This window comes from Xenopus laevis, chromosome 5S (assembly GCF_017654675.1).
Source record: "Xenopus laevis strain J_2021 chromosome 5S, Xenopus_laevis_v10.1, whole genome shotgun sequence".
Taxonomy (NCBI): domain Eukaryota; kingdom Metazoa; phylum Chordata; class Amphibia; order Anura; family Pipidae; genus Xenopus; species Xenopus laevis.
The window spans coordinates 31356239-31382438 of NC_054380.1; the positions used below are offsets into that span (position 1 = coordinate 31356239).

General features: G+C 40.3%; 1 protein-coding gene across 1 annotated transcript; it reads left to right on the plus strand.

Annotated features, from left to right (window-relative positions):
* The first annotated feature begins 1910 nt into the window (after positions 1–1910).
* LOC108717540 (cystatin) lies at positions 1911–7852 on the plus strand. Its single transcript, XM_018264770.2, has 4 exons — positions 1911–2013; positions 4326–4546; positions 6418–6531; positions 7526–7852. Exons 2-4 carry the CDS (start codon positions 4334–4336, stop codon positions 7607–7609), a joined length of 411 nt encoding a protein of 136 aa, XP_018120259.1. The 5' UTR covers positions 1911–2013; positions 4326–4333; the 3' UTR covers positions 7610–7852.
* The last annotated feature ends 18348 nt before the right edge of the window (positions 7853–26200 follow it).

The following is a 26200-nucleotide window of genomic DNA, read 5'->3' on the forward strand; positions in this document are numbered from 1 at the left end:
TCTTAGTCAGTGGTAACTCACTCAGTTGGACTCACACTTATATGTGATACCCTCTGGAGGAGGCAGTGCCCGCCTTAATACCAATCCCCACTGTGGTCTATTGAATCTCTATGAATTTCACTCACTGTGTCCCTGAGCTCAACCCCTTGTGTCCCGACTCCCTATAGTGACGGTCTGGTCAAGAAAAAGAGGTTCCGCCTAAATATTGGGAAGGGGTTTTTTACAGTGAGAGCTGTGAAGATGTGGAATTCTCTCCCTGAATCAGTTGTACAGGCTGATACATTAGATAGCTTTAAGAAGGGGTTGGATGGCTTTTTAGCAAGTGAGGGAATACAGGGTTATGGGAAATAGCTCATAGTACAAGTTGATCAAGGGACTAGTCCGATTGCCATTTTGGAGTCAGGAAGGAATTTTTTCCCCCTCTGAGGCAAATTGGTAAGGCTTCAGATGGGGTTTTTTTTGCCTTCCTCTGGATCAACTGGCAGTGAGGCAGATATAAAAAAAAAAAAAAAAGGTTGAACTTGATGGACATGTGTTATTTTTCAACCTTACTTACTATGTTACTATGTTACTGCAGGGTGGAGCCCTCAATTTCCCAGGTATTGAGAAAAAAAACCTCAAATCGAGTTCTTAAAATTTGAATCAAATTCGTTTCGAAATTGATTCAAGTTTTCCGGTCGATCCTATTCACCAGAGTTTAAAAAATTAGATTTTTATAATGAATTTGGATTTGGTTCATGGGAATTTGTGTTATATATTTATATTGGTCTATGACTCTGTGATGAGCTTATCACTGATTGGCTAAGGCTCTGTGTCATGTAATGTATGTAAATTTTATTGGTCAATACCTCTATAAAAAGATTGTCCCAAGGGATTGTCCCGAGACCAACAGCCTATGAGTAAGTGCTCACTTAGGTACAAAACGCGTTAGGCTTATATTTGTCCTAATAAAGTATTTTTAACTGTATTGATACTCGGGCTATTGATTTCCCTTTCTGTATACTCTACAAAACAATTGACAACCCATGGTCTGGGAGTTTTCCTGGGGAGAGACTACCATATAACTTATTTCCTTTTTTCTTTTTCAATTTTTAACTATGATTTTTGTACAAAGAACGGAGCCTCGCAGCATTGTTTACGTGTTTAAAACATACTGTATGCCTATTTCCAATCATTACAAACGCAAATGAACTGAAAAAAGCTCTACTCAATAATACGTGCCATATTATTGAGTGTTTCTAAACAGAAAAAAAAACTTTTACAATAAATGCTACATAAAAAGCACATACATTTCCCTTTAAGGCCAGTCTTGCACTGCATGAAATACAGTGGTGTAACTATATGTTACTGGGCCTCACAGCAAATAAATTTTAGGGTTCCCAACATATCTAGAGGTTGTCCTGTATTACCAGTATATATTTAAAATGCTCATTTATTAGGGTCTCATGGGGCCCCCTATACCTTCTGGGCCCCCCTGCAGCCACACAGTCTGCTTCCTCTATAGTTATGCCCGTGGTGAAATATATTGTGTTTGTTAAAGGGAACGTCAACCAAAAAAATAATATTTTACCTACTAAAGGAAAACACAATTCTAAGCAACTTTGCAATATACATTCAAACGTTTGCAACATTTGGTTTAATAAGTAACAACCACTAGTTAAGCAAATGCTGCTTTCAATTGTGTTTACAAATAATTTTAAATGCACTGAAAATGTTTTAATAAATGGATATTGGAAAGTTGCTTAGAATTATGTTTTCTTTTATTAGGCAATTTTTTATTTTGTGGTTGACTTGCCCTTTAGGCAAAACTGCACTTCTTTTCCTACTAGCATCCTTATTTGTGTTAGTGATTGCTAAAGGGTAAAATTGTTTTGTGGGAAGGACTAGGCGGTGCTGTAACCTGTTTTATCTCTTAAAACTCCCAGTTCAGCCGGATCACAAGTTTAGTCAATTTCCCAGGTATTGAGAAACATTGTTTTGATCAGAGCAAGTGGGGGAATTCAGCTGATCCAGGTAATTTTACTTTTTTTTTTTACTTCCTATAGAGCTTTGAGCTTAGAATGGAGCTTGTGCCGTGAGCTTGGGAGGGAGAGAGCAGCCTTTGCAGAGCGGTGCCCATGAATGTACCAGGTCTGGCTTCTAGATCTGATCATCTGAGGCAGATGTATTTTGCTGCTGCTTCCTGATATACAGTGATCTCAATGCCACTAAGGGCACTGGCAGACAACATTCTCAAACAGAAGCAAATTATTCGGATTGGATTACTGCATATGTGTTTTATATGCTGACAGAAATATGCTGAAAGTACCTGTGCAGCGTGATTTTGACTTTTATTGCCCATACTCACAGTGTCAGGTGGCTGCCTCAAGTCAATAGCAGTCTGCACAGGTGAGAGCAGTTGATTCTACTGTAGGAAAAAAACATTTAAGGTGTCTTTATCCCAAAGCTAAAAGAACACAAAATTGGAACAATCACCGTACACCAAGGGTGAGCGCCAAAAGCATAGGTGTTTGCGGTCTTCAATGAAGCAAAAGTTCTTGCATATCCACCATGAATACAGCTCTGCTTGTGTTCAGCAGCTTTGTATTCATGGGGGGGGGGGTAGGGGAAGCATGCAAGTGTTCCCCATCCCACCTCCTAACATGCATGTTATTTTTCAGGCTTTTAAATCCATTGAGAAGTGTCAAGTGCAAGTCCTTGCTGAAGGAAAACTCCCAATTTTATGTCCTTTAGTACTCTATGTGTAATTATTATTATTATTATTGACATGTATTTCTATAGCGCCAACGTATTGCGTAGCACTGGCAATGGCAGGGTTTGTGCCAATGCCATACAAAAGCATATATACGGTACAACTCAAAAATAAATCAAAAATCAAAAAAGGTTGATAATCAAATATTGAATAAACCTAAGAGGTTTTACTCACAGTTCACCTCAGTCCCAAGGTGCAAGTCCAGAACAATATTTCAAAAGAGAGATGTGAGGACCTCCAATAGTAAGAAACGATCAGTTAAAAAAATTGAATTTTTTTTATTAGGACATGATAAGACCTAACGCGTTTCGTGCCTGTTGGGGCACTTACTCATAGCCTATGAGTAAGTGCCGCAACAGGCCGTTGCCGTTTCATGAATTTTTCGCCGTTTCACGAATTTTGCGGGATATTCGCAAATTTTTCGGCACAAATTCGCCCATCACTAATTTTTATTTCCAAATGCAAAGGAAATCGGATGAAGAACAGGCACCAGCATCTGCAGGCACAACAGCTGCAGAAAAAAATGACCATTCCATAATGGAGAAATGCCAGCTTACTGAAGTATTTGTACTGAAAACAAATAATTTAATCATTACTAAACAATATGACATACTCATCCTAAATTGTTGGGGCAACAGAAAAGCCAACTTCCACTGTAATGGCAACATGTCGAACAGGAAACTTAAAGGCAACTAAAATGAAAATGTAATACAGGTTTGGGACCTGTTATCCAAAATTCTTGGGACCTGGGGTTTTCTCAATAAGGGTTATTTCCATAATTTGGATCTCCATACCTTAACTTTACTAAAAAAATTGATTGGAATGTAGATTATAGGAGATACTGGATTGTTAGGTGACAAAACGTCCAAATGAAGAGCTACATTTATCAAAGTCTGTATTTAAATCTGTATTTTCTGAAAACAACTCAGACCAAATCTGCACAGGTTTTTTTCTCTTTATATCTTAATACACTTTCCCCAAAAAAAAAATTGCTAGAAAAAACCCGTATAAATTGTTAAAAAAATGAATCGTACAAATTTTTCGGATTATCCACCCAAAAACTCCTGAAAACCACGAAATCTTCGTATTATTACACAAAACCCACTGCAGATCAAAATATCTTTGGGACTTCTTCCATTGACTTATATGCAACCTTGGCAGGTCTGAGATTCTTGATTTTCGGATTATGACTTTTTCGATTCTTTTTTTTTCCAGTAAAAATTTGGATTTTATAGTAAAAAAAACAAGATTATTTTGTAAATGGCTAAACCCTTTTCAATCTGGTTTGACCCCTATTAAGTGCAACTGTAGTTTTAGCTCCTGCTCCTGTAGCCTGTTTTTGAATATAAATTATTTTTAATTTCAGTACTTTTATAATATGATGAATGTACTCAGGCAACAGTCAGAGCAAACACATTGATGTAAATGTTTGAATATCATGGGCAAATTAGAGCTGTACAGCTACCAAACCACTAACACTTTATGGGGTTAATGACAAATATGTTAAAGTTTAAAATAACAACAAGAAGTAGATATCTCCTTTAATATATTTCTCCCTATTCTTGTTATATAGGTTGCATCATGGCTTCAAGTTTGTACCTTGGCCTTGTGCTCTCATTTGCATTGTTGGTAACAGTGGTAACCAGTTCAATGTTGGTGGGTGCTCCAGTAACTACTTATCCTAATACAGACGAGGTTCGGAATGCTACCAACTTTGCCCTGAAAGAATTTAATCGCAGGTCAAATGATGCACGACCCTACAAACTAATAAAAATGATATCAGTTAAAAGCCAGGTAATTGTCAAAGGTGATCTATAGGTCTTTCAGAATGGTGTTGATGCTGTGTGTTTTAGAAATGTAATGATTTTATGTACCGTATGTGTTCTGTTGTTTCAACATAATATAGGGAATAATGAACTCCCTACTGTAAGATATTGAAGATTAAGATATTAAAATAAATATAAATTAAAATAAAGAGCGCACATTTTAAATTCAAGTCAAGGGATTAAAGCACATTGATTATTGTGGCTTTCAGGGTCAGACTGGCCCTGACCCACTCACTGACTGGTCCAGAAGGAGCTTTGCAGCAGGGGCCCCTGAGACAGAAGTCATAATGGGCTCTGGGTCCCCCAGTCCATCCGAGGTGGCTTTGCCTAAATGGACTGGGGTAACCTAAATGTCCTTTGTGCCAAGTCTAATTTCAGAAGAAGCAGAAAACACTCCTATGTGCTGTACCAAGATACATTGAGTCAGGCACCGTGTAAATTATGTACACTATGTAAATGTTGTCGCCAAAATATGAAAGTTTGCATTTTGGCGCAGAAATCTGTTGCATGTGTCTGCACCTGTCCCTAAGCAACGTATCCTGGTACAGACACAACAAGAAGCGTAGGAGCAGATTCTCGACGTGTGTATAAAAGGGATAACCAACTTTCCATGTGGGATATAACCTCCAGTAAAGCACACGTGGCAGAGATTTGCAGTTCAAACACTTATTCTTTATTGTCACAGCCTTCAGCAGCACATTCACATGGCACAATCTCCAAGCTTTCCACATTTAACACTTCCCATAACTGCACACTGCCTGGGGGGACACACCCTGGCAGGCACCCCTCTTGAGTCCTGGCCAGCTCACTAATCAGTCCTAGCCCTTTCTCTTGAGCCCTGGCTGGTGGGATTCCCACTGGGAACACTGTGCCCACTAACTCCTAGTTGGTGCCACAGCTGCCTATGCTAGTTACCTTGCTCTCTTGAACTTTCTAGAGCATACTATTTCACCACTAAGTCTCACACTACCTAGGATCAGTAGCTCTTCCAGGAGATCACTCTACGGCTGCAGTGTCCGCTGCTCTTCTTGCGTCCCATGACACATCTCTCAAAATCACTTCCTGAAACCTTCCCTTATATAACCTCCTATTCTCCACCCACTGGGGTCCTTTCCCTTACAACTGTTATCCTCTAGCTCCCCCTAGTGGCACATCTAAACATATGTATTAACCATTAATTAAAGGAACAGGAACAGCTAAAAATTAAAGTGGTTTAATGCAATAAAAATATAATGTACTGTTGCGCTGCACTGGTAAAACTTTCGTATTTGCTTCAGAAACTCCATTGTAGATTATATAAGCAAGCTGTTGTGTAGCCATGGTTGCAGCCATTCAGTCTAAATAGGAGAAAAGGCACAGGGTACATAACAGATAAGCTCTGTAGTGTACAATGAGATTCTGCAGAATTTATCTATCTACTGTGTATCCTGTGCTTGAATAACTGCTCCCCATGGCTACACAGCAGCTTGTTTATAAAAACTATAATAAAGTTTCTGAAACAAACACACCAGTTCTGTCAGTGGCGTGCAACAGTACGTTATATTGTCACTATTTTAAAACACTTGCATTTTTGGTGTTACTGTTCCTTTAAACATTTATATTAAACCATTGACATTTTACCCTATTACATGCATTTAACTGCAGACCAAGATCCATTACTTCTAACCTTAATCTGCTGCTTGATGTTTGTGATCAAAGCTTAAGAAGCACAAATATCAATTTACCACACATCAGATGGATTAACTGTGACTATAATTTGGCACCTATGTATGTTTACATTAAATACTTCATTTAGCATCTTTATCTACTCATTTATTAAGGAATATAACTCATTTGCAGGTTGTTGCTGGAATTTACTACTTTTTGACAATGAAAATTGGTGTAACAACTTGCCGGAAAAATGCTAAACCTAACCTAGAGGCCTGTGAGCTGGCTCGAGGAGATTATGCAGAGGTACAAAACTGGTGAAACTTTTACTTGATTACCTAAAACTTGATAAAAAGTGCTTGTGTCCGAAAACAATGTGCAATATTTGCAGGGGGACTTTTGTCCTTACTGTCACTACTGTAGAGGGTGATATTATTCCTGTCATAACAAAAGAAACACATATACAGTTGGACCCCCCCAGAAATTTAGCTCTTCAAGTTACCAGTGGTGGCTAAACCATAATATAATCAAAAACGGATAGCACACCCAGTTAGAAAAAAATTAATGTATCACAAATAAAAAGGGAAAAATATATAACAAAAATTACAAAATAATATTTGGTGAGCCCAACGCGTTTCGACCTTAAGGGTCGAAACGTGTTGAGCTCACCAAATATTATTTTCTCACCAAATATTATTATCTCCATTCATCTGAACTGCTTCTGCTTTCATAAGACTGCAGACAAGAGTAGTTCAGTTGTATGGACCTAGAGCATGTTGCAGATCCACTTCTCTCAGCTGAATAAAATATGCAGGCTGAGAGCAGCAGTGCCAACGCTCCATGTGCCCTTGGCTTTATGCATTCCAACCCCTCGCCATAGTTGAAGTGGGGGGTGCTTATCTCCAGACCCATGCGCACGAGGGCCCCCAATCTTTTAAACTGTACATGAACTGCTGCACTTCATTTTCTTTATTATTTTTCTTTGCCATTTGCTAAGTTCTCATGATTTGATAATTAATGATAGCATTTTTATATATATGATACTCAAAAATAAGTTCCAATAATTGTGCAAACTGACAGTAGTTTAGTTGACCTGGTTTTTATGTTACAAATCTGAAAATAATCATAAGGCAGTTTCCCTAGTCCTAATCAGTGCAAGGGTTCCATAGGAGTTACCAGTGTGAGCAGCCAGACCAACTCTCATGTTATTTTTTAAGCATTATACCATCAGGGATTAAATATACATTTTATGTAGAAATCATTATATTAACAGTCACTTCGTTTTATTGTACTATTACAGATGCTGATCTGCACATTTATAGTTTATGTGGTGGCATGGGAAAATATTATGTCTCTTTCGCACAGTGACTGCGTGGCAGCGTAAAAACCAAACAACTGCACAGAAACTATGAACAAAATATTCCATGCTTATCTGTAGAATTGGATTGTATTCATTAAACTGCACTGTAATAACACTTTACTTTAGACATCACACTAGGACCAATATGTAGTAGAACTGACGTGGACACATTCCAGTACAGTGGTTGCATGCCTTATTAAAGGGATACTGTCATGGGAAAACATGTTTTTTCCCAAATGCATCAGTTGTTAGTGCTGCTCCATCAGCTTTTTCACCAAAATCAGTTTTTCAAAAGAGCAAACTGATTTTTTTTTTTATATTTAATTTTGAAATCTGACATGGGGCTAGACATATTGTCAGTTTCTCAGGTGCCCACAGTCATATGACTTGTGCTCTGATGAACTTAAGTCACTCTTTACTGCTGCACTGCAAATTGGAGTGGTATCATCCCCTCTCTTCTCCCCCCCCAGCAGCCCATGAGCAGAACAATGGAAAGGTAACCAGATAACAGCTCCCTGGTAAATATAAGAACAACACTCAATAGTAAAAATCCATGTCCCACTGCAACTCCCTCAGTTACATTGAGTAGGAGAAACAATAGCCTGCCTGAAAGATGTTCCATCCTAAAGTGTTTTCTCTTTCTAAAAGCACATGACCGGGCAAAATTACCTTGCACTTATTTTGAACAAAAGGTGCTATAATGCCAGCAACGTAACTAGAGGGGGGCGGGCCCTGGCGCAGGACGCGCAGCCGGGGCCCCTGCCCCTCTCCGTACGGCCAGAACTGGCCAGAATAAGCGGCGCGTGAACTGCCAGGGGGCCCTGGCCCAACCGCACCCCCTGCTCCCCCGGTAGTTAGGCCACTGTATACTGCCCATTTAACTAGCTCTCGCATTGTCTCTGGTATAGTAACATCTGAACATGTAGCATAGCAGACATACATTGCAACCATACAGATTTTGCTTTGTAGCAGCCATGGAAAAATGACATGTAACACTGTTAAATATGTTCTTTATCTCTCCCAACCCACCAACTATGAACCTAGTAAAAAATAAATTACACTTTTTATCCCACATGGACTGGCTAGAGGCATCCTTAAACAAGACTATCCAGACTAAGTTTTTTGACACATGGACCACCTACATCTTAAGTCTTGCCCCTGACAACTTACAGTCTCCACATTTAGATATACCTCGTAATCAGCTAACTCCCAGAGTTCACTAAATATATAGGGAGCAAGGGATATTTCAAACACCTATTTAACCTCATTTGGATTATTTGAATGTTTTGATGTTTTTGTTTTGTTTTTGTTTGGAATAGAAAAAGTCCCTCATTACTATCTCGTTCAGATATAGCGGCTAATTTGAAAATGTGAATGCTGCTATCATTTCTCAAATGACTTCAGATCTCATTCAATCCACACCATGTTAACTTTGTTTAAATATTAGACATGTTGGAAACCGGCACATTCAAGTTTTTATTATTCAGAATGCCTTTATTTGATATTTCTTTCTGTACAAATGTGTTACATATAACTACAAAATGACTGTAACAAATATTTTATGGATATGATGGACTTTAAATAAAAACATTTGTGGGGAAAAAAAATATGTTCTTTAGGAAATGTGTGAAATGTTTTGCATTCTGTTGATATCCTGCAGAAAAACACAACAGCAGGAATCATCTGGGGAAAAAAGTAAAATTATCAGTTCAAAGGAAACCTCTTCACACCCCACAGTTTAATCATATATTGCAAATGGTTTTATTTTTGCAAGGCGCACCCATGGTCGTCCCTGCATGCTGTGTAAAAACAAAGCATCAAAATAATGAGTATTAACCATGGTTTAATAATGACAAATCTGGCTTTATGAGTGATCGTAAAGTCATCTCGCTGCTCATCCAAGTGAATTCTTCTGATTAAATGAGAGGTGGAAAGCTTTCAAGATTACTCAGCAAGTGCAGTTGCTTTAAACTTATTTAATCATGTTTAGCTAATCAAGTAGCTAACACTCCCTCTGCTGGTGAAGTCTCAACACTTCTTCTAATGAGTCTCCAATTACCATTCATTATTATTTTCATAACAGAAGATAGAAATTGTACACAGTGGGAACTATTTATCAAACAGTGTTAGAATTCTGTGGTCAAATACACCACACATTGCATCCCCTCTGTAAAAAACATAGTAATTATCAAGTTTTCTATTCATTTCAAATGTCAAATTTTGCCTTAAACTGTAGCAACTGTGAAAACAAACAATAATCTTCTGGCAGGGCTGGAACTAGGGGTAGGCAGAAGAGGCAGCTGCTTGGGTGCAAAGATAAGAGAGTACAATGATTTCAGGGTGCAATGATAGGAGCGTGCAATGATAGGGGGTGGGCAGCTACCTTATGCCCCTTCCTTTCCTCTGTCACCCACCCTCTATCGTTCTCCCCTCCCGCCTGTCACCCTCCCCTCCGGTACTGTCCCTTCCCTCCATCACTCACCCCTCCCTCCATTGCTCTCCCCTCCCTCCCCATCCCTCCTCTCCATCTTTCACCCTCCCTCCCCTCTGTCTCATCTCTCAGTGAGTACTTTCTTAGCTCTCAGGGTGGGGGAGGTAAGGGAGCAGAGCATAGTTTGGGGCTTTTTCGCCAGCCCAGTCTGACCCTGACAGTATGTCTGACTGAGTGTGTGAATCTTCTACTATGCAACTATGCAAGTGTGTCTCCCAGGCTGCAATTTTTAATTTATGAATTTTTGGATACCCACATTATCATTGCATGAATATATTTATAGAGCACAACATAGTGCTATATATTAGGAGATATAAGAGCAGAGTATGAGCCAGAGGTAAAGAGTCTTTGTACTGGAGATAAATATACATCATTGGATATCAGTATGTTAGCTAGGATAGGGCAAGTGACACTATCAAAGAAATAGGATGAACAATGATATGCATCCCTTAGGCATACCTCCCAACATTTTGGAAGTAGAACAAGGGACAAAAAGATTTGTTGCGCCCAGCAGGGCAAAATTTTTTTGACCATGCCCATTTTTTGTGGCCACACCCCCTAATTACAGTTTTATAAATTTGGCAGGTTATGAAAGTTTAAACACATTTATGTGTTATTACAGTTTTGCTAATGAAGGTGAATTGCCCTTTAAGATGCAAGTCACAGTTTCCCCAAGAGACCTGCTTATCTTAAATTGTTACAAGTATCTAAGTATCTATTCTGGGCTCTCTGCCAAAAGCCAATTAAGGTAGAAACTTGTGTCTTTTGCTGTTCAGTGCAGGAGTTTAAATAGAAAGTCAGGACATTTCAGTAACAAGCGGGGACTGCAGGTCGAGCTGTCAAAATCGGTAATGTCCTGGGAAAAACGGGACAGTTGGGAGGTATGCCCCTAGGCCCTTGGCACAAAGTCCAAACAGTAATAGGTGAATTATGGGCAGAAATGGGCATTTAAGTATTTTAAGCATTGAGTATGTCACCGAGGGTCGCTGAGCAAAGTACCATGGGTGGCAAAAAAAGCCGCTCCTGATACCAATAAGAGACGCCTTTCCGGTTTTTAAAAAGGGAATTCGCCATTCTAGTGCAGAAGAGTACAATTGCGATCTGCACTCTGCACTATACTGTAGATGTCCCCCCCAACCCATATTGCAGGGGCTGCCTCAGGTGGCTGGTGCATTACAAATGAAACTGCTATCACCACTAATGTCAGACATATATCATAATGACTGACTGCACCTTCATGTTCATGATTTTCTCTACATGAAAAACTCAAAAAATAAATGCAGAGAATATATTTTGTGTGCCATGAGCCTAAAATTTGACATCCTGTGGTCACTGCTGCAGTGCAATAAGCAGGGGGGCACAGCTGTACATGGGCTGAAAGCTATAAAGCAGTTAAATAGAGGTTTCTGATTTCATTCAGGAGAGACCCATTGATTTTATCTTCCCCTGGCAGCTGTACTTGACTGAATAATGGTGGAAGTGTAACAACACACCTTGGGAACCTGGAGTAGGAGCAGAGAGTGAAGGACAGTAGCACAAAAGAGATGAGCAGGTGGTGTTATAAACTTGCCAACAAATAAATGGCCTGTAACAGAAATAGCCAGTCTGAGAGAGATCAACTGTACCACCAGGAGACTTCTCACTAACCCTGCACCTAACTCTCAGGTCCATGACAGAAGCAGCTTCAAGACTACATCCTTCTTCCTCCCCATTTGACCCAACACCGTACCACCTTATCCAACCCAATAAAAACTCCATGACACATTAATTAGGAAGAGAAGGCCACAGTTGTTTATTTTTAAACCATAACACTAAACATAAATTAACATGTATAACATTAGCAAACTGTAACCAAACCATTTGTATAACAAACATTTTCCATAACCAACTTAGTCGCCCCTAGAGGACAGAACCTGCTTCCACATGTAACGCCTGGTTCCTGCCTCCTTTCTCCCGAACCCCAAAGTGGGCTGCCTACCTTCCCGTCAGGACCCCAGGCCTGTCAAGCTACTTGCACTTCTCGTCAAATACCCCATTAAACTTCCCCTGGGGCTCCCAGTAAAGGTGCCCTCCATCAACTGTGATAACAAACCCCCCCCCCCCGTCTCATATGGAGTGAGACTGGGTCACTGTGAACTGCTGTTCCTCTCGCTGTCAATCACCGACTAAACAGGTAGGCCCCCATCACCCCGAACAACCCTTCCCCCCTAGACAATGCCTGGGTAATTTAAACTTGCCAACCCCAAGCCCCCACAAATATAGTAATGGGGAGGGGTGCCCTTCTATGCCTATCAAGCTTCCCTACGCTGTGCTACGGGTCACTGGGTCCCCTTCCAGTGGGCCTCCATATACACCAACATTCCTTGCTGGGACTTCTGGCTGCCCAGTTTACCAGCTGTCTCTAATGTAGGATTAAGCGTTTTGGAGCACAAAACATAGTAACATAGTAAATTAGGCTGAAAAAAGACACAGGTTCATCAAGTTCAATCTTTTAAATCTATATATAACCTGCCTAACTGCTAGTTGTTCAAGAAGAAGGCAAAAACCCCATTTGAAACCTCTCCAATTTACCTCAGAGACGGGAAAATTCCTTCCTGACTCGAATCGGACTAGTCCCTGGATCATCTTGTACTATGAGTTATCTTCCATAACTCTATATTCCCTCGTTGCTAAAACGCCATCCAACCCCTTATTAAAGGAGAACCAAAGCTTAACTACAGAAGTAGCTACAAATGTTGTACATTATGTTTTGGGCTTCTGTACCAGCCCAAGGTAACCACAGCCCTTTAGCAGGGAAGATATGTGTCTCCAAAGATGCCCCAGTAGCTCCCCATCTTCTTTTCTGCTGATTCACTGCACATGCTCTGTGCTGCTGTCGCTTACTGAGCTTAGGGACCCACTCACAATATACAGTACACATAGAATAGAAATGTCACAATATAAGGCTGATTAAGGCTGTAATTAATACAGATAATTACTACATGACAGCAGAGAAACCTGTTCAATTAACATCAGAATTTAATAATTAGCCCTGTAGCATCAGCTTATATTACAGGCCAACCTCATTTTCTAGTTTGATAATTAGTGACGAGCCCTAAGCTTAGCTTCTCAAGAGCTGCTCAGAGCCCACTGAGCCTGTGAGTGTCGCAGACACTTTCTTCTAATCGGAATGGGTAACTGATTCTCTCAAAAGCTTCTGCTATTAGGAGAGGTTTGCAGAACACAACAGGCCTTTGTGTTCCCAGTGGTGGGCATGGGTTGGCACGTAGGTATTCCCTCTTCTGCTCCCTATCTAGCATGTCAATCAGAGGTGCAGGGTAGGGAGTGGTAGTAGGTGCAGCCTGCAGCAGGGCCAAGGCAGGTGGGAGGTACTGGGCTTGGCTCCGCCTCCTGCCCCTGGATTTTTCACTGCAGAGAGCAAGCGACCCCTGGGCACAAGTGAACACTTAGGAGCGTGCTCTTTTGCTGGTTAGTGCTCTTGCACCCAGGGGTGTTGTAAATTACCTCTAGTACCTTGGACCTGATTGTATCTAAACGACATAAATCCATGTTGGGGGCAGTGCAATTCAGAAGCCTGAAGTCGAAAGTTTTCCGGATAATAGGTCCCTGTTCTAGTGTTAAATGTATGTAAACGTTTATTGTACTTGGTGCTGCACAGTATGACCCCAAAGTGAATGACCCCTGTTGGGATTGGTTTTCTATTGACTGTAATGTAGTTCTACTGCTGTACATTATCAGTCATTGCTGATTCCATTTGTTTAATTCATTCAGAATTCTAAGGCATGTGTTGCTGTTCTTTGTACAAAGCATTTCAGTTCTGTATCTTCATTTAATCACATTAAAACTCCCTGGGGCTGTGACGCTGGTTAATGGACCCCGCAGGGAACAGCTGGCATAAGCGGGGCAGGGAGGGGAGCGGGAGTACAAGGAGCTGGGCACTCCTTCTGTGCAAATGATTCTGTTGGCAGAAGCTGAAGTAGATGTAGATGTATTTATTCAAAGCCAGGGAGCAGTGAAGGGGTGACCACATGTTGCAGCATCGAGCAACAAACTATGGCGTGTAGCCTACGATAATAAAAAATCCACTGTGTAGAGAAGCCAGCACTCCGTATCAAAGTGAAAAATCACAATCACCTAACTCAATATGTTGCATGTGCCTGTCCACTTGATCGTGCAGGCTTTACTTGATATTTGAATTAATATATTTTTCACCCCCTTTCCCAAAACCTTCAAATAATTCACAACCCCTGGCTGCTAGGGTCTGCATTATTTACTGCAAATACTCCAAAGGAGAAAATAATAACAAATGATACAAATATATTTATTTTACCAACAAGAATAAAGTAAAAACCAATAACAAACTGGTTTGAAATAAAACAAGTTCCAGTTTACAGGGGCAAAAGCCTCATAAATTTAATATAGTGATTTAAGGAGAGCACTCAAAGCAATACTGCTGTGGTTAGATTTTAATTGTGGACTACAATTCACACAACATGTTTCGGGCCTTACGTGCCCTTTCTCAAGTGAATAATTTCCCTGAATAAAGATTGATGCACTAGTGGCAAAATAAGAACACTTTCCAAAAGTTTCAAGCCTCATAAATGTAATGTGGCCCAGTATAAAATAAGTCATAGTTCCATGTTTTGCAACTTGTTTTGCCATTACCATTTGTAGAGGAGAAGAAACATGTTTGCAAGACCAAGACTGTGTACATGCTCAGTGTGGTCTGGGCTGATTAGGGATCATCATAAATTATCAAAACAGCACAAATAATATCTGCCAGAAGCAAATACAGCAAGACGCAATATACAGACTGCACTGGGAAACAGTAAAGGGGATGTAAAGCCAAAATAAAATCCAATGCAAATCTCTACACAGTTGCCTACTGCTCTACAGGGAAACAAACAAAGATGCTTCAGTTCTACATGGCTGGGAAGTAAGGCAGGGGCTCCCCCTGCTGTTCATAAGTATGATTGTTTCCCTGCAGAGCAGTTAGGGACCGCCTGACAATTCCTATCCACAGCAGTAAATGAAGGGAGAATTTTAATTAAAGTATATTGCATATAGGTTTCTTTTTCATTAAAGAAAGTGAAAATGGGAATTTATTTTTTTGCCTTTACATGCCCTTTAAAAGCTGAATATTGGCACATAAAGTTACCAGGTTTAAATTATTGTGCCACTAATAAACCGCAGGGCAGGTCTGTCTCATGGCAGACAGGCCCGGATTTGTGGAGAGGCCACCAAGGCCTGGGCCTAGGGTTCAGAAACACTAGGAGATACAATCATTTTTTTAATTTCCTGTGTGCTAATCCCCATTGTTCCAGTCCCGATGATGAAAATTTGAATGAACAAAAGGGAGGGGATGGGGAGCGATGAACGACTGCAGGCCTAGAGACTCTACTATGCAAATCCGGCCCTGATGGCAGGAGCACCCATTCTCTTGTATGGTGAGGTAGGTTGTAAGGAACTATGACCCATTTTATTTTGGGTTGCATTGATACTTTGTAATGAATTTTAATATTTAACTGCTGCTATGAAAGTTTTTTAATAGAATATGTTACCATTTTTATCCAGTTTTTATTCAGTTTACGCTTTGTGGTACCTTAACCTAGAGTACTGGATGGGTTCGGTTGGGCAGACCTGGACCCACTGACCTGCAACCTGACCCACACCCACCACCCCACTATACCCCCAATTCAGACCTGCTACCCTACCTACACCCACAAGAGTTTACACAACACCCGACCCGGGATCCTTAAGATCGGAAGTGCCGTCATCTCGGACTGGCAGTGATGTCACCGCAGAGGCAGATCAACCAGATAATGGACAAAAAATTCCTAAATTGACAAAGGTGGGAGGGAGGACAAAGACCTGTAGCTGAACTGGATACCCAGTCAGTGTACCTGTGGACTGACCACCTGTGAATCGGGTGATTTCTACCCAAAACGTGACTGCTTTGCGGGTATTCCGTGGGTAACCAACCTGCCACAGGTTTCTGCCTTAAACCTTACCAAAAGCAGGGCGGGTGTAAAACACAAAACTATCATTATTTTACTTTGATACACCAACTGGTCAGCTGCATTAGGTCCTAGGCAGAAAGAGCAGATGTTGAGATTGCAGAAAATAGGCCCTGACAATATCAGCCCCAGGGCCCTAAGTAAATTGCAATATACTCCATGTAAGCAAAACAGAGGCCCAAAACATTTTGCTGTAATTCTAGTTATGCATTTTATAATCTGTCTAGTTCCTATGGGTGACGCTGCAATCAAATTGTCTTAATCATATACAAAGCAAGTTCTACACACATTATCAATGATGTAGAAACCAAAGAACTGCGCCGTTTGCTATCCACAAATATAGTCTTGCTTGCAATATTTATTTATGTCACTAAAGGGCGCAGTCCTGACACCCATCAAGCTCAGAGACAATTCATAAGAAGGCACTACATCCATAAAAGGAAGAAATTTTACAGTGGCAATGTGGTCTATTTGCTATTGCCAAGAATGCAGCAACATGTTCAGACATTAATCATATAATTACATAGCAGTCAGTGAAATACTGTAAAAAGAGTACTCAGGTACTGCATTGTTCCAGAAGAGACAGCAGGGTGTCTGGGTAAAGTATTGTGCCAGTAGATACAGCAGAGTGCCCAGGTACTGCATTATGCCAGACATACAGGACTCTAGTGCCAATTAGCTCTCATCGGTAGTGCATAGTGCCAATCTCTGTGTTTTAGCTCAACCCGGAATTGGGTAAGAACTAAATTTTAAATTACAAAGGAGCCATTTTTTTTAATGCTTATATTTAGAAAAATATTCATTTAGCAAAGTTCTACCACTCTGGTCATCGCCGTTAATTGCTTGTTTATCTGGATGATAATAGTGCATTGTCAATAGTTCATTTGACATCCTAGGCCTCAGCAAAAAAAAGAGGACAATTTGCAAAGTGGTGCAATGGACCCAAATGCCATGGTTCTTATTACGACCCACAAGGGTAGTTTCAGTTGTGCAGTCGTTGTATAAACTGACAAGCTGCTCTTTGAGTTTGCATGTTTGCCCACCAATGCGCCCCCCCCCTAAGTCTGTTCAGATAATTCACAAAGTGTGCCTATTGATGTTGGGAACCCTGCAGCTACTGCCACCTTCAGATGAATACAGACGTACAGACCTGATTTTGATGTGCAAGCAAAAGGCTCTAGTTTTAATGCATCAAAAGCATCAAATGCAACTCCTTTTGGCAGATGTACTGAGACTAGACTTATAGGGAAAACCACTGCACTGGGCTAAAATACTTAGCAATTAGAGTCTGAAATTTCACTTTGTTACAGTCTGAAATGTCACTTTGCACACTGCACTTGTGCTTGTAAACAGACCCTCATGTCCTTTGCACTTTACACTACACTTCCATTTAGGGTTTTGCATTTGCTGATTGTAAATGAGTTTCCTACTGTACTATTTTAAAATGAATCATCATCATTTATTTCTAGGAAAGAACCAGGTTGTGCAATCGACCAGCCAAGTACATGTGGGTTAAATATTTAATGTATGTAGGCATAGTAGGGATGCACCGAATCCACAATTTTGGATTCAGCCGAACCCCCGAATCCTTCACGAAAGATTCGGCCGAATACCGAACCAAACCAAATCCTAATTTGCATATGCAAATTAGGGATGGGAAGGAGAAAATGTTTTTTACTTCCTTGTTTTGTGACAAAAAGTCACGGCATTTCCCTCTCCACCCCTAATTTGCATATGCATTTGTTTCGGATTTGGTTCGCACGGTCAGATGGATTTGACCGAATCCGAATCCTGCTGAAAAAGGCTGAATCCTGGCTGAATCCCCCAAAAAAAAGCCTGGATTCGGTGCATCCCGAAGGCATAGTGGGCAGCAGGTTACTGTTACCTAGCCAACAAATAATGTTTTTTTTTTTTAATATATCACTAATCTCTTTACTTTTTAAAGGGCTAACATGCCCTAAGAACTTGCAGTAGCATGCAGTTTGATATGATCAGGTCTTTTCTTTTATAGCTATATAAGAAGTGGAAAAAAGGGGGGGGTGATTAACTCTAGCAAGGCTGGTGCATCATGAGTTTCATGCTATTCAAGTCATTGCAAGTTACTCCTTTTAGAGGCAGTAGGTTGGGACTAGATGGCTGGATACCTATACCCTAGAGCGGAGCATAAGATTTGGCTGGTTTCAGCGTTACAGAGCTTGTGAATCATTCCTTTTCTTACATTTCAGCAGTTCACAGCCTAAGAATAATTTTCACTCAGCAAGTCTTGGCATATCAAAGCTTGTGAATGATTTTGTGACTACAAAACCCAAAATATCAGAGCATTACATTTGGAACAAGGTAGCAGAACCAGAAGTAATAAGGGAGGAACTCCACGGGTGATCTGACGTGCTGCACAAAAATGCAGGTGTCAAGTCGGATTCGACGCAAATAAGGTTAGCAACAGGAACGTCGGATGGTGTTGCAGTATTCGTCTGTCGCGACACGACTGTCGGATGCACACGCTGCACGCTGTGTCTGCATCCGACAGTCGTATCGCGCCGGATGAATGATGTGACTTCATCTGACATTTCCATCTCTCACCGTATTTCTGTCGCATCCAACTTGACGCCTGCGGTTTTGCGCAGCGCGTCGGATCGAGACAAAATCGCCGGTGGAGTTCTACCCTAACAGGCAAAAGGGTGCCCCAGACTGGGGGAGATTCCTGCCATATCAACTGCCTTTTAATCAGAGCTGTGTTTATATATAGACAGGGTCAGCCTATGAATAAAAAGGAAAAGGCTATAAATTATGCCACCACCTCTTTTTTACGCAAATTGACACATGCGGTGTATATAAACTGCCCTATGCATATATTGGTGTTCAAAGGGGTCAGCAATCAGTGGTCTGGTCTGGTGCCTAGGGCAGCACTGGACAGAAATAAAGGGCTGCTCTTAATCACTGACATGCGGCTTATTCTTGTTCTCTGCAGGTTCTTTGAAGGTAGATGTTTAAATAGAAGGGCCAGACATCTCGGTTCCACAGCAAAACAGTCTTCTTGTGCTACAAAACAGGGAGAAGAGCAATGCCATCTATTGCCACGGAATAGGGTACCACTACTCGGCTACAATATAGCAGTGGTGTAAAAAGATTTTGCTGGGCCCCACAGCAAATTATTTATCAGGTCCCCAAAATGTCTAGAGGTTGACCTGTTTAATTTATTCCAATAGTTATTAGAATTGTATATGAATTAGGGCCCTATACCTCCTGTGCCCCCATGTATCTGCAAGGTCTGCTTACTCTGTAGTTACACCCCTTCACTAAACCACAAGAGAAGTAGCCATTTCATCTCATTAACAAAACAGTTAAAGGAGGACTTGGACATCTGGGCACCCTGATTTCACGCATACAATGGCTGCTCTGGCTGCATGGGTCAGGAAGTTTCCAATTCTTGTTTATGGACACAGTGGAACCAGGTAACTAAAGTGTTTGAAGTTAGAAACTATCCCAGCTTAACAGAAAGATTCTAAGGAAGCAGTACAACACACCGGAGATATTTTCACAAATTTTCACCAAATGCACCTACTGCAAACAAGACTTCTGTTCTGTTTCTTTGTGCATTCAGCATAGCATGTTGTGCCTGATTGTGGTGGGGGCAATGACCCTAGAATTCTAAGAAAAATTGTTAAATTCAATATGTCACATCAGCAGAGCTGTAACTAGACAGGGCTCCACAACAAAATGAATGTAGGCCCCAAAACATTGGTAAGTTGACCTATTCTACTATGTTATTTTGAAATAGCTCATTAATTTGGGCCTTACTGACCCCCCTTGCAACCACAGGGTCTGCTTCCTCTGTAGTTACACATTGCTGGTGGTGTGGCAACTTAACTCAAAGGAGAACCAAACCCTTGCTAATAAAAAAATCCTACCCCCCTACCCTACATAGTCCCCTCTCCCTGCTACCCCCCTGCCATCTTTGGGAATAGAGCGGTGTAATGGCGCATGCGCAGTTGGAGCAATCTTCTGTTTCGCGACAACTGCGCATGTGCCGAAAGTCAAGGAAATTGCCAAAGTGCCGGAAGAAGACCCGAAGATTACTGAAGAGATTAAAATGGCGCCCGTGAACTCCGATGCCCTGAATCTGCACCGAGGGGTAAGTAAAGAGTTAGGGGCATTTACTAAAGGTACCACCTAGGCTGCGGGGAGCAGGGAGGGGGTCTATGTAGGGTAGGGGTAGGGTGTTGTACTGCTCCCTTAGAATCTTTCTGTTAAACCTGGATAGTTCTAACTTCAAACACTTTAGTTGTTAGTGGGATCCTGGGATAGACAAGAGATGTATAAACCTGGGTCCACTGTGTCCATAAATGGGAAAAGAGTTGGATATCCAGCAGCTAAAGCTATAATGCAGGGCCGTAACTATAGAGTAAGCTGGTCTTTTATGTTCACTTTGGGCAAGATTCAGGAAGCTGGCGTTCCTCCCCCACTTTGGTCTTCATTCTTTATTTACTGAGCCACCACCCATGGAGGGGTTATAAGGTTAGGGCTGAGCTATTGCAGTAGTATGAGAGGTAAATTAGTTTTAAGGGGCCTGCATGTACCTCCCCACAATCCTAAACCTTCACTACATTACACAATAGAGAACATGGGGAGTTGCATATCAAATATGTCAGTTATTCTAGTTATGAAAAAGCTCTTTGTTCTCACTGAAAAGAGGAAATGATCTCTGAATATAAATGTTTTGAAGGTGATTGCGAAAAACACTCTGACATTTCACACAAATGGTTCCTTTTTATTAAACACCTAAAGTTAGTGTTATTATGCGACGGACCAGTTCAGTTTTAATTGTGAATGCTTGATGGATAGATTTTAAATGTTACATGAATATAAAACAGGTCAAGTTTGGTAGTGGACTAGGGGCATGACTGCATGCAATGGGCAGAAAATTGGGCAATGGGCAGATAATCTTCATTTTCTAGTCAAGAATACTGTATTAGGTTTAGGATGTATGATGTAGCCAGGTAAAATCAGTAAAGTCTTGAATACCCCTAGGGTGCTTCATTACCTGGCGGGAAATCTCCTCTCCCATAGGCGATTAATGGGCACAACCACACCTGCTACTTCATTTACATTTGAATCTCTGCATGAAAAACATATTGCATGCTACAATGCCAGGGAATTGCCAAAAAATGCTTCTTTTCTGTATTTTCATGTGATGACCAGGGATCGCCAGCTGTAATGCGTTTCCAGGGTCAGCTTGGGTTGTGCATGGCCCACCGGGGGCTGCCAATCCCAGGGGCCCCACACCCTCTCTGGGGCCCCAACACCTGTCCTTTCACCACCTGCTAGTCCTTCCCTACTGTGAACGCACTTTCCTTATACTTACTTTTGCCACAATTGGGCGAGGGAGAGACAGGGGAGGTCGCTGGCAACTGTACAACAGACAAGGTGCCAGTGACCGATTCGCACCCATTGCCACACTTCGCCAGGCGAAAATTCACTCAAACAATGCTAATTCACTAAAATGCACTTTGCCTGGTCTGAGCTGGCAAAGGCAAGTCTGGTGAAACAGGTAACGTTCAGTAAAAGCCACATTTTAGTGAATTTACGTCCGATAAAGTGCGAATGAGCGCTAGCGCCTATCTCTTTCGCTAGCGAATTAGTGCCTGCGCCCGTTAGTAAATTTGTGAAGTCCCTGTGGGCGTAATGCTGGTGAATTGGCGCCAGCGTTTGTCACTTCACCCTTTAGTAAATCTGCCCCTGTGTGTTTTCCATGCAACAGAAGTGAAGGGGTGGTAATGTTGGGCAATATTTCTTTCTTATTTGGCCCCTATAATACACAGCAATATAATAATATTCATTAGTCACTGACATCACTGAACCAAGGAAAATCAAAAGTGCTTTCTATATAGTATCTAAAACAGGAACATTTGCTTTATTGAAAGAGATATACAGAAATTGTCATCTTAAAAATATAGAGGGTATATTCATCATGAAGTTCCACCAATCATATTCATAGTATAAAGGACAGATAACAGTCATTTTACTAAACAGTTCAAATGAGCGAACTACACAAAATTCATCCGCAACCAGCAATGTTGGGTTTGGCATTTATGTCTGGTCACTTCCCCTGATGTCGTTGTGCAATGAAACTACTGACACAAGCTTTGAAAAGACAAAAACGTGAAGCTCATTTAATCAATTCCCTCCAACTTTCCCAGAAAGGTATACAGATATGGGATCTATTATTCAGAATGTTCGGCACAGGGTTTTTTTTAGATAAGGGATCTTTCTGTAATTTGGAGCTTCAAGCCTTCTATAAATTATTTAAACATTCATGAAACCCAACAGGATTGTGCTTAGTTGGGATCAAGTACAAGGCACTATTTTATCATTACAGGAAAAAAGGAAAACAATTGAAAAAAAATTGAATTATTTGGTTACAATGGTGTCTATGGGAGATGGACTTCCCATAATTTGCAGCTTTCTTGATAATAGGTTTCCTGGTAGCATACAATTTCTTTGTTGGCCCAGCTCCTCAGTGATTCCTTTTCTTATCAGAAAGCCCCTGTGGGCTGATGTATGTAGGCCAGACGACCAGGCAAATAAAAGACAGAATTGGGGAACATAAATCAGATATCAAAAGAAATGTGAGACAAAATCCAGTGGCAAGTCACTTTGTGGATTTGGGTCATAAGGTGGCACAACTAAGATTCCAAATTTTGCAACATATCCATAGGTTATCCAGAGGTGGAGATAGAGTGAAACAGCTCCTTAGATGTGGAGCAGGATGGTTTAAAAGGCTGGGAACTCTAACACTGGGAGGTTTAAATAAGGAATATGAGTTAATTTCCCTGATATAACTGTATGATATCTGTGTATGAAAATAATTGTTTTTAACTGGTTTTAATGAATGCCTTTGTTTGTTTTTAATTCTCAGTGGTGATCAAGAATCAGCAAGTGGAGCTTATAAGCTAAAGAGCTAAGTGAGCTCCATCTTAATATATATACATGCTCAAGAAATGTAAAATGATTATGGTATTTATATAAGCTTTGATGTAACCCTGAAATATGTATTTTAAATAATATGTTATGACCACTAGAGGTCATTGTATTTTTGCTACATATTAGGAAGTTGTTAATAATAATCATTGTGCTTTGTCAGCTTGAAAAAGGACCATTGTAGGTCCGAAACATTGCTGCTGCCATATATGAAAGAATAAAGGCGGTTTTATATTATAATTGGAAGTGCTGGCAATTCCTTGAATAGGTTTCCTGGTAACAGATCCCATATCATACTTGGAAAAATGCAGGATCTTTAAACGCAATTATGAATACTGGGCAAATTTGCACCTAGGCAGTAACCCATAGCAACCAATATTTCATATTTTTTTTGATCAGCTAACTGCAGGCAGAACAGTGAAAGCAAAAATAGGATTGGTTGCCATGGATTAGGGCTCCCATCAAGCCCCATTTCAAGACCTAGTGAAAAGTCTCCCCATACACCATTCCTCTCTGCAGCTATAAGCACACAATGTCCCAGGTTTTTTGTATCCCTTGAGTGAAAATATGAATTATTTATTTCACGAAAATGCCAAAAATAACACTGTAGTTATTACTGATAATTAATGGGATAACTTTTTAACAGAAATGCTTCTTCCTTGTCCTTGTTGCATATTTCACTTGTTTGTTAGTCGTACAGGTGTAAACCTGTAGATTGTAAACTCTATAGGGCAGGGACCTCCATTCTCTTGTCTCCTTGACTTAATCTGTTATTCCATACTGTAAATATACGTTGTACTTATTTATATTTATTGTTGTAATGACCCCCTGTTTGTTCTACTAATTGATTGTTCTGCTGTAGAGTGCTTCGCTCTCAAGTAGCAATGTATAAATAAAAATATACATATATACATTTTTATTATTTCAAAACATTTTTTCAAACTCCCCCTGAAAATTTAAGCCCAAAATGTACTGCTTTGTTGTGTGGCTATTTCATGTACAATAGATTGTATTGTGGCAGTCAATGTGCATAAATATTTCAACTAAGGAACACCGACCACAGTCAATTCAAGTGTAATACTAGAAGAGTCAACAATAGCTGCTCTTAGTAGTGCAGGTGTTGGTAATGTAAGAATGAAAACATTAATTCACATTACTCACTTTGGTACAATGTTTCTTGGAATATAAGGAGCCCAGGAGGTATAGGGGCCCATGAGGCCCCAATTCATATGTGGTTTCAATAAATATTGGTTAAACAAGTCAACCTCTAAACATTTTGGGGGCCTGAAAAATTATTTTCTGTGGGGCCCAGTAATATCTACTATGCCACTGCTTCCCCCTTTTTGCCCCAGTATGAGTACAACACAGACAAGAGAGTAATTATGGGGGGAAGGATATGCACATTGGGTTCACTGCCTTAGGTGGCAGTAGCACCTCTATTGCCCCAGAACATAATAACATAGTAAGTCCCTCCCCCCCACCCTTTCCCCCCTCTTTTTCCCCTTTTATACAATAAAGAAAAAAATGGTTAACACACAAAAAGGTTTATACACGTGATATAATGAGATTGACGAGATTGTATTTCAGTAAAGACCTTCATTGTTGTATGTATGAGCAAAACGTAATATTGCAATCTGTGTTTTGTGTTAACTTAAATAAACAGAAAGTTGAAAAAAAAAAAAAAAGACACATGTCCATCAAGTCCAACCTTTTAACTCTTTTTTTTAACTTGCTGAACTGCATCAATGTAACCGTCAGACACAGTTTTGGGCCACCATTTGGTAACCACTAGTTGAAGCAAGTTGTCACATCAGCACGTGTAATATTGGGTCACCGTGAAACTGTAGTATTCATCACAAATAACTCAAAATGATTTACATAATAAATAAAGATTTATGCAAAGTGCAGAAAAGATACAAGATACAGACAGGAGCAGATTTAAAAGCATGAGTGCTTAATTGCGCACGTGCATTTGCCAATATCAACCGATCAGAAATAAGCTTAGAACAGTCTACTGCAAGCTGGAAAAATAAAGCATAGACCTGATTGGTTGTTATAGGCAAGTCAGCAACTTTGTTCATAAATCAGCCCTCATATGAAATATGACTACAGTGTTGGTATTCCTCTCTACTAAGCACAACTTACCAGTTACACGTTTGTGGTTCTTTAAATACAGAGCTTAGTGGGCAAATATCCATCCCCTATAAGTATAGTCTAGTATATGCATGCAGTAAATCCTTCCTTTGCATCCCTACATGTTAGTTAGTTCCCTGGAGGCTATCTATTATAGCACCTGTTCAGCATCACTGTGCTGTATTATTTATGCCTGTCATAGTTAGACATCCCCACCCTCGGGTGTCATCCAATCCTCCCTCAACATATGGAATGGTATCTTTTTTGTGATCTTCAGGAAGTAATCCCTAACTGAATGAATGGATAGCCTGATAAACAGCCAAAGAGGAATTTGACGACAAGAACAGTTCCCTGGACTCGAGCAGACTTTTACAGTCAGTAAAGGTTACTTAAGCCTTTACAGATATGGGATCAATTATCCAGATAGCTCCGAATTACGGGAAATTAATCCCCCATAGACTACATTTTAATCAAATAATTAAATTTTTTTAAATGATTTCCTTAGTTTCCTGTTATATTAAAACAGCACTTTGTACTTTACATTAATCCTTATTGGAGACAAACATATTGGATTTAATTAATAAGGAAATTCTTTTTAGTAGACTTAAGGTATGGAGATCTAGATTACAGAAAGATACCTTATCTGGAATGTCCCAAGTCCCAAGAATTCTCAATACCAGGTTTGATACCTATATAGGGAAGCTGGTATTCTTTTTATGCTTTAATGCTTATATGATGTGTACAGCAGGGATAAAATATTAGATCACAGAATATAATGAGGTTTGATGTGTTCATGGATGGCAAAAAAAGGAAGATTGCCTTTCTGGGTGACATATGATTCATTTGCTACTATCTGTTGTAACTAAATGTTATTTTCATATTTCATAAAAAATATTTTCTGCCCCCCTGCAAGTTGTACAAACGTGAATCTGTTAAGTTGAGAACATTACTTTAGGCCAGTGATCCCGAACTCCTTGGATGTTGCTCTCAGTGGCC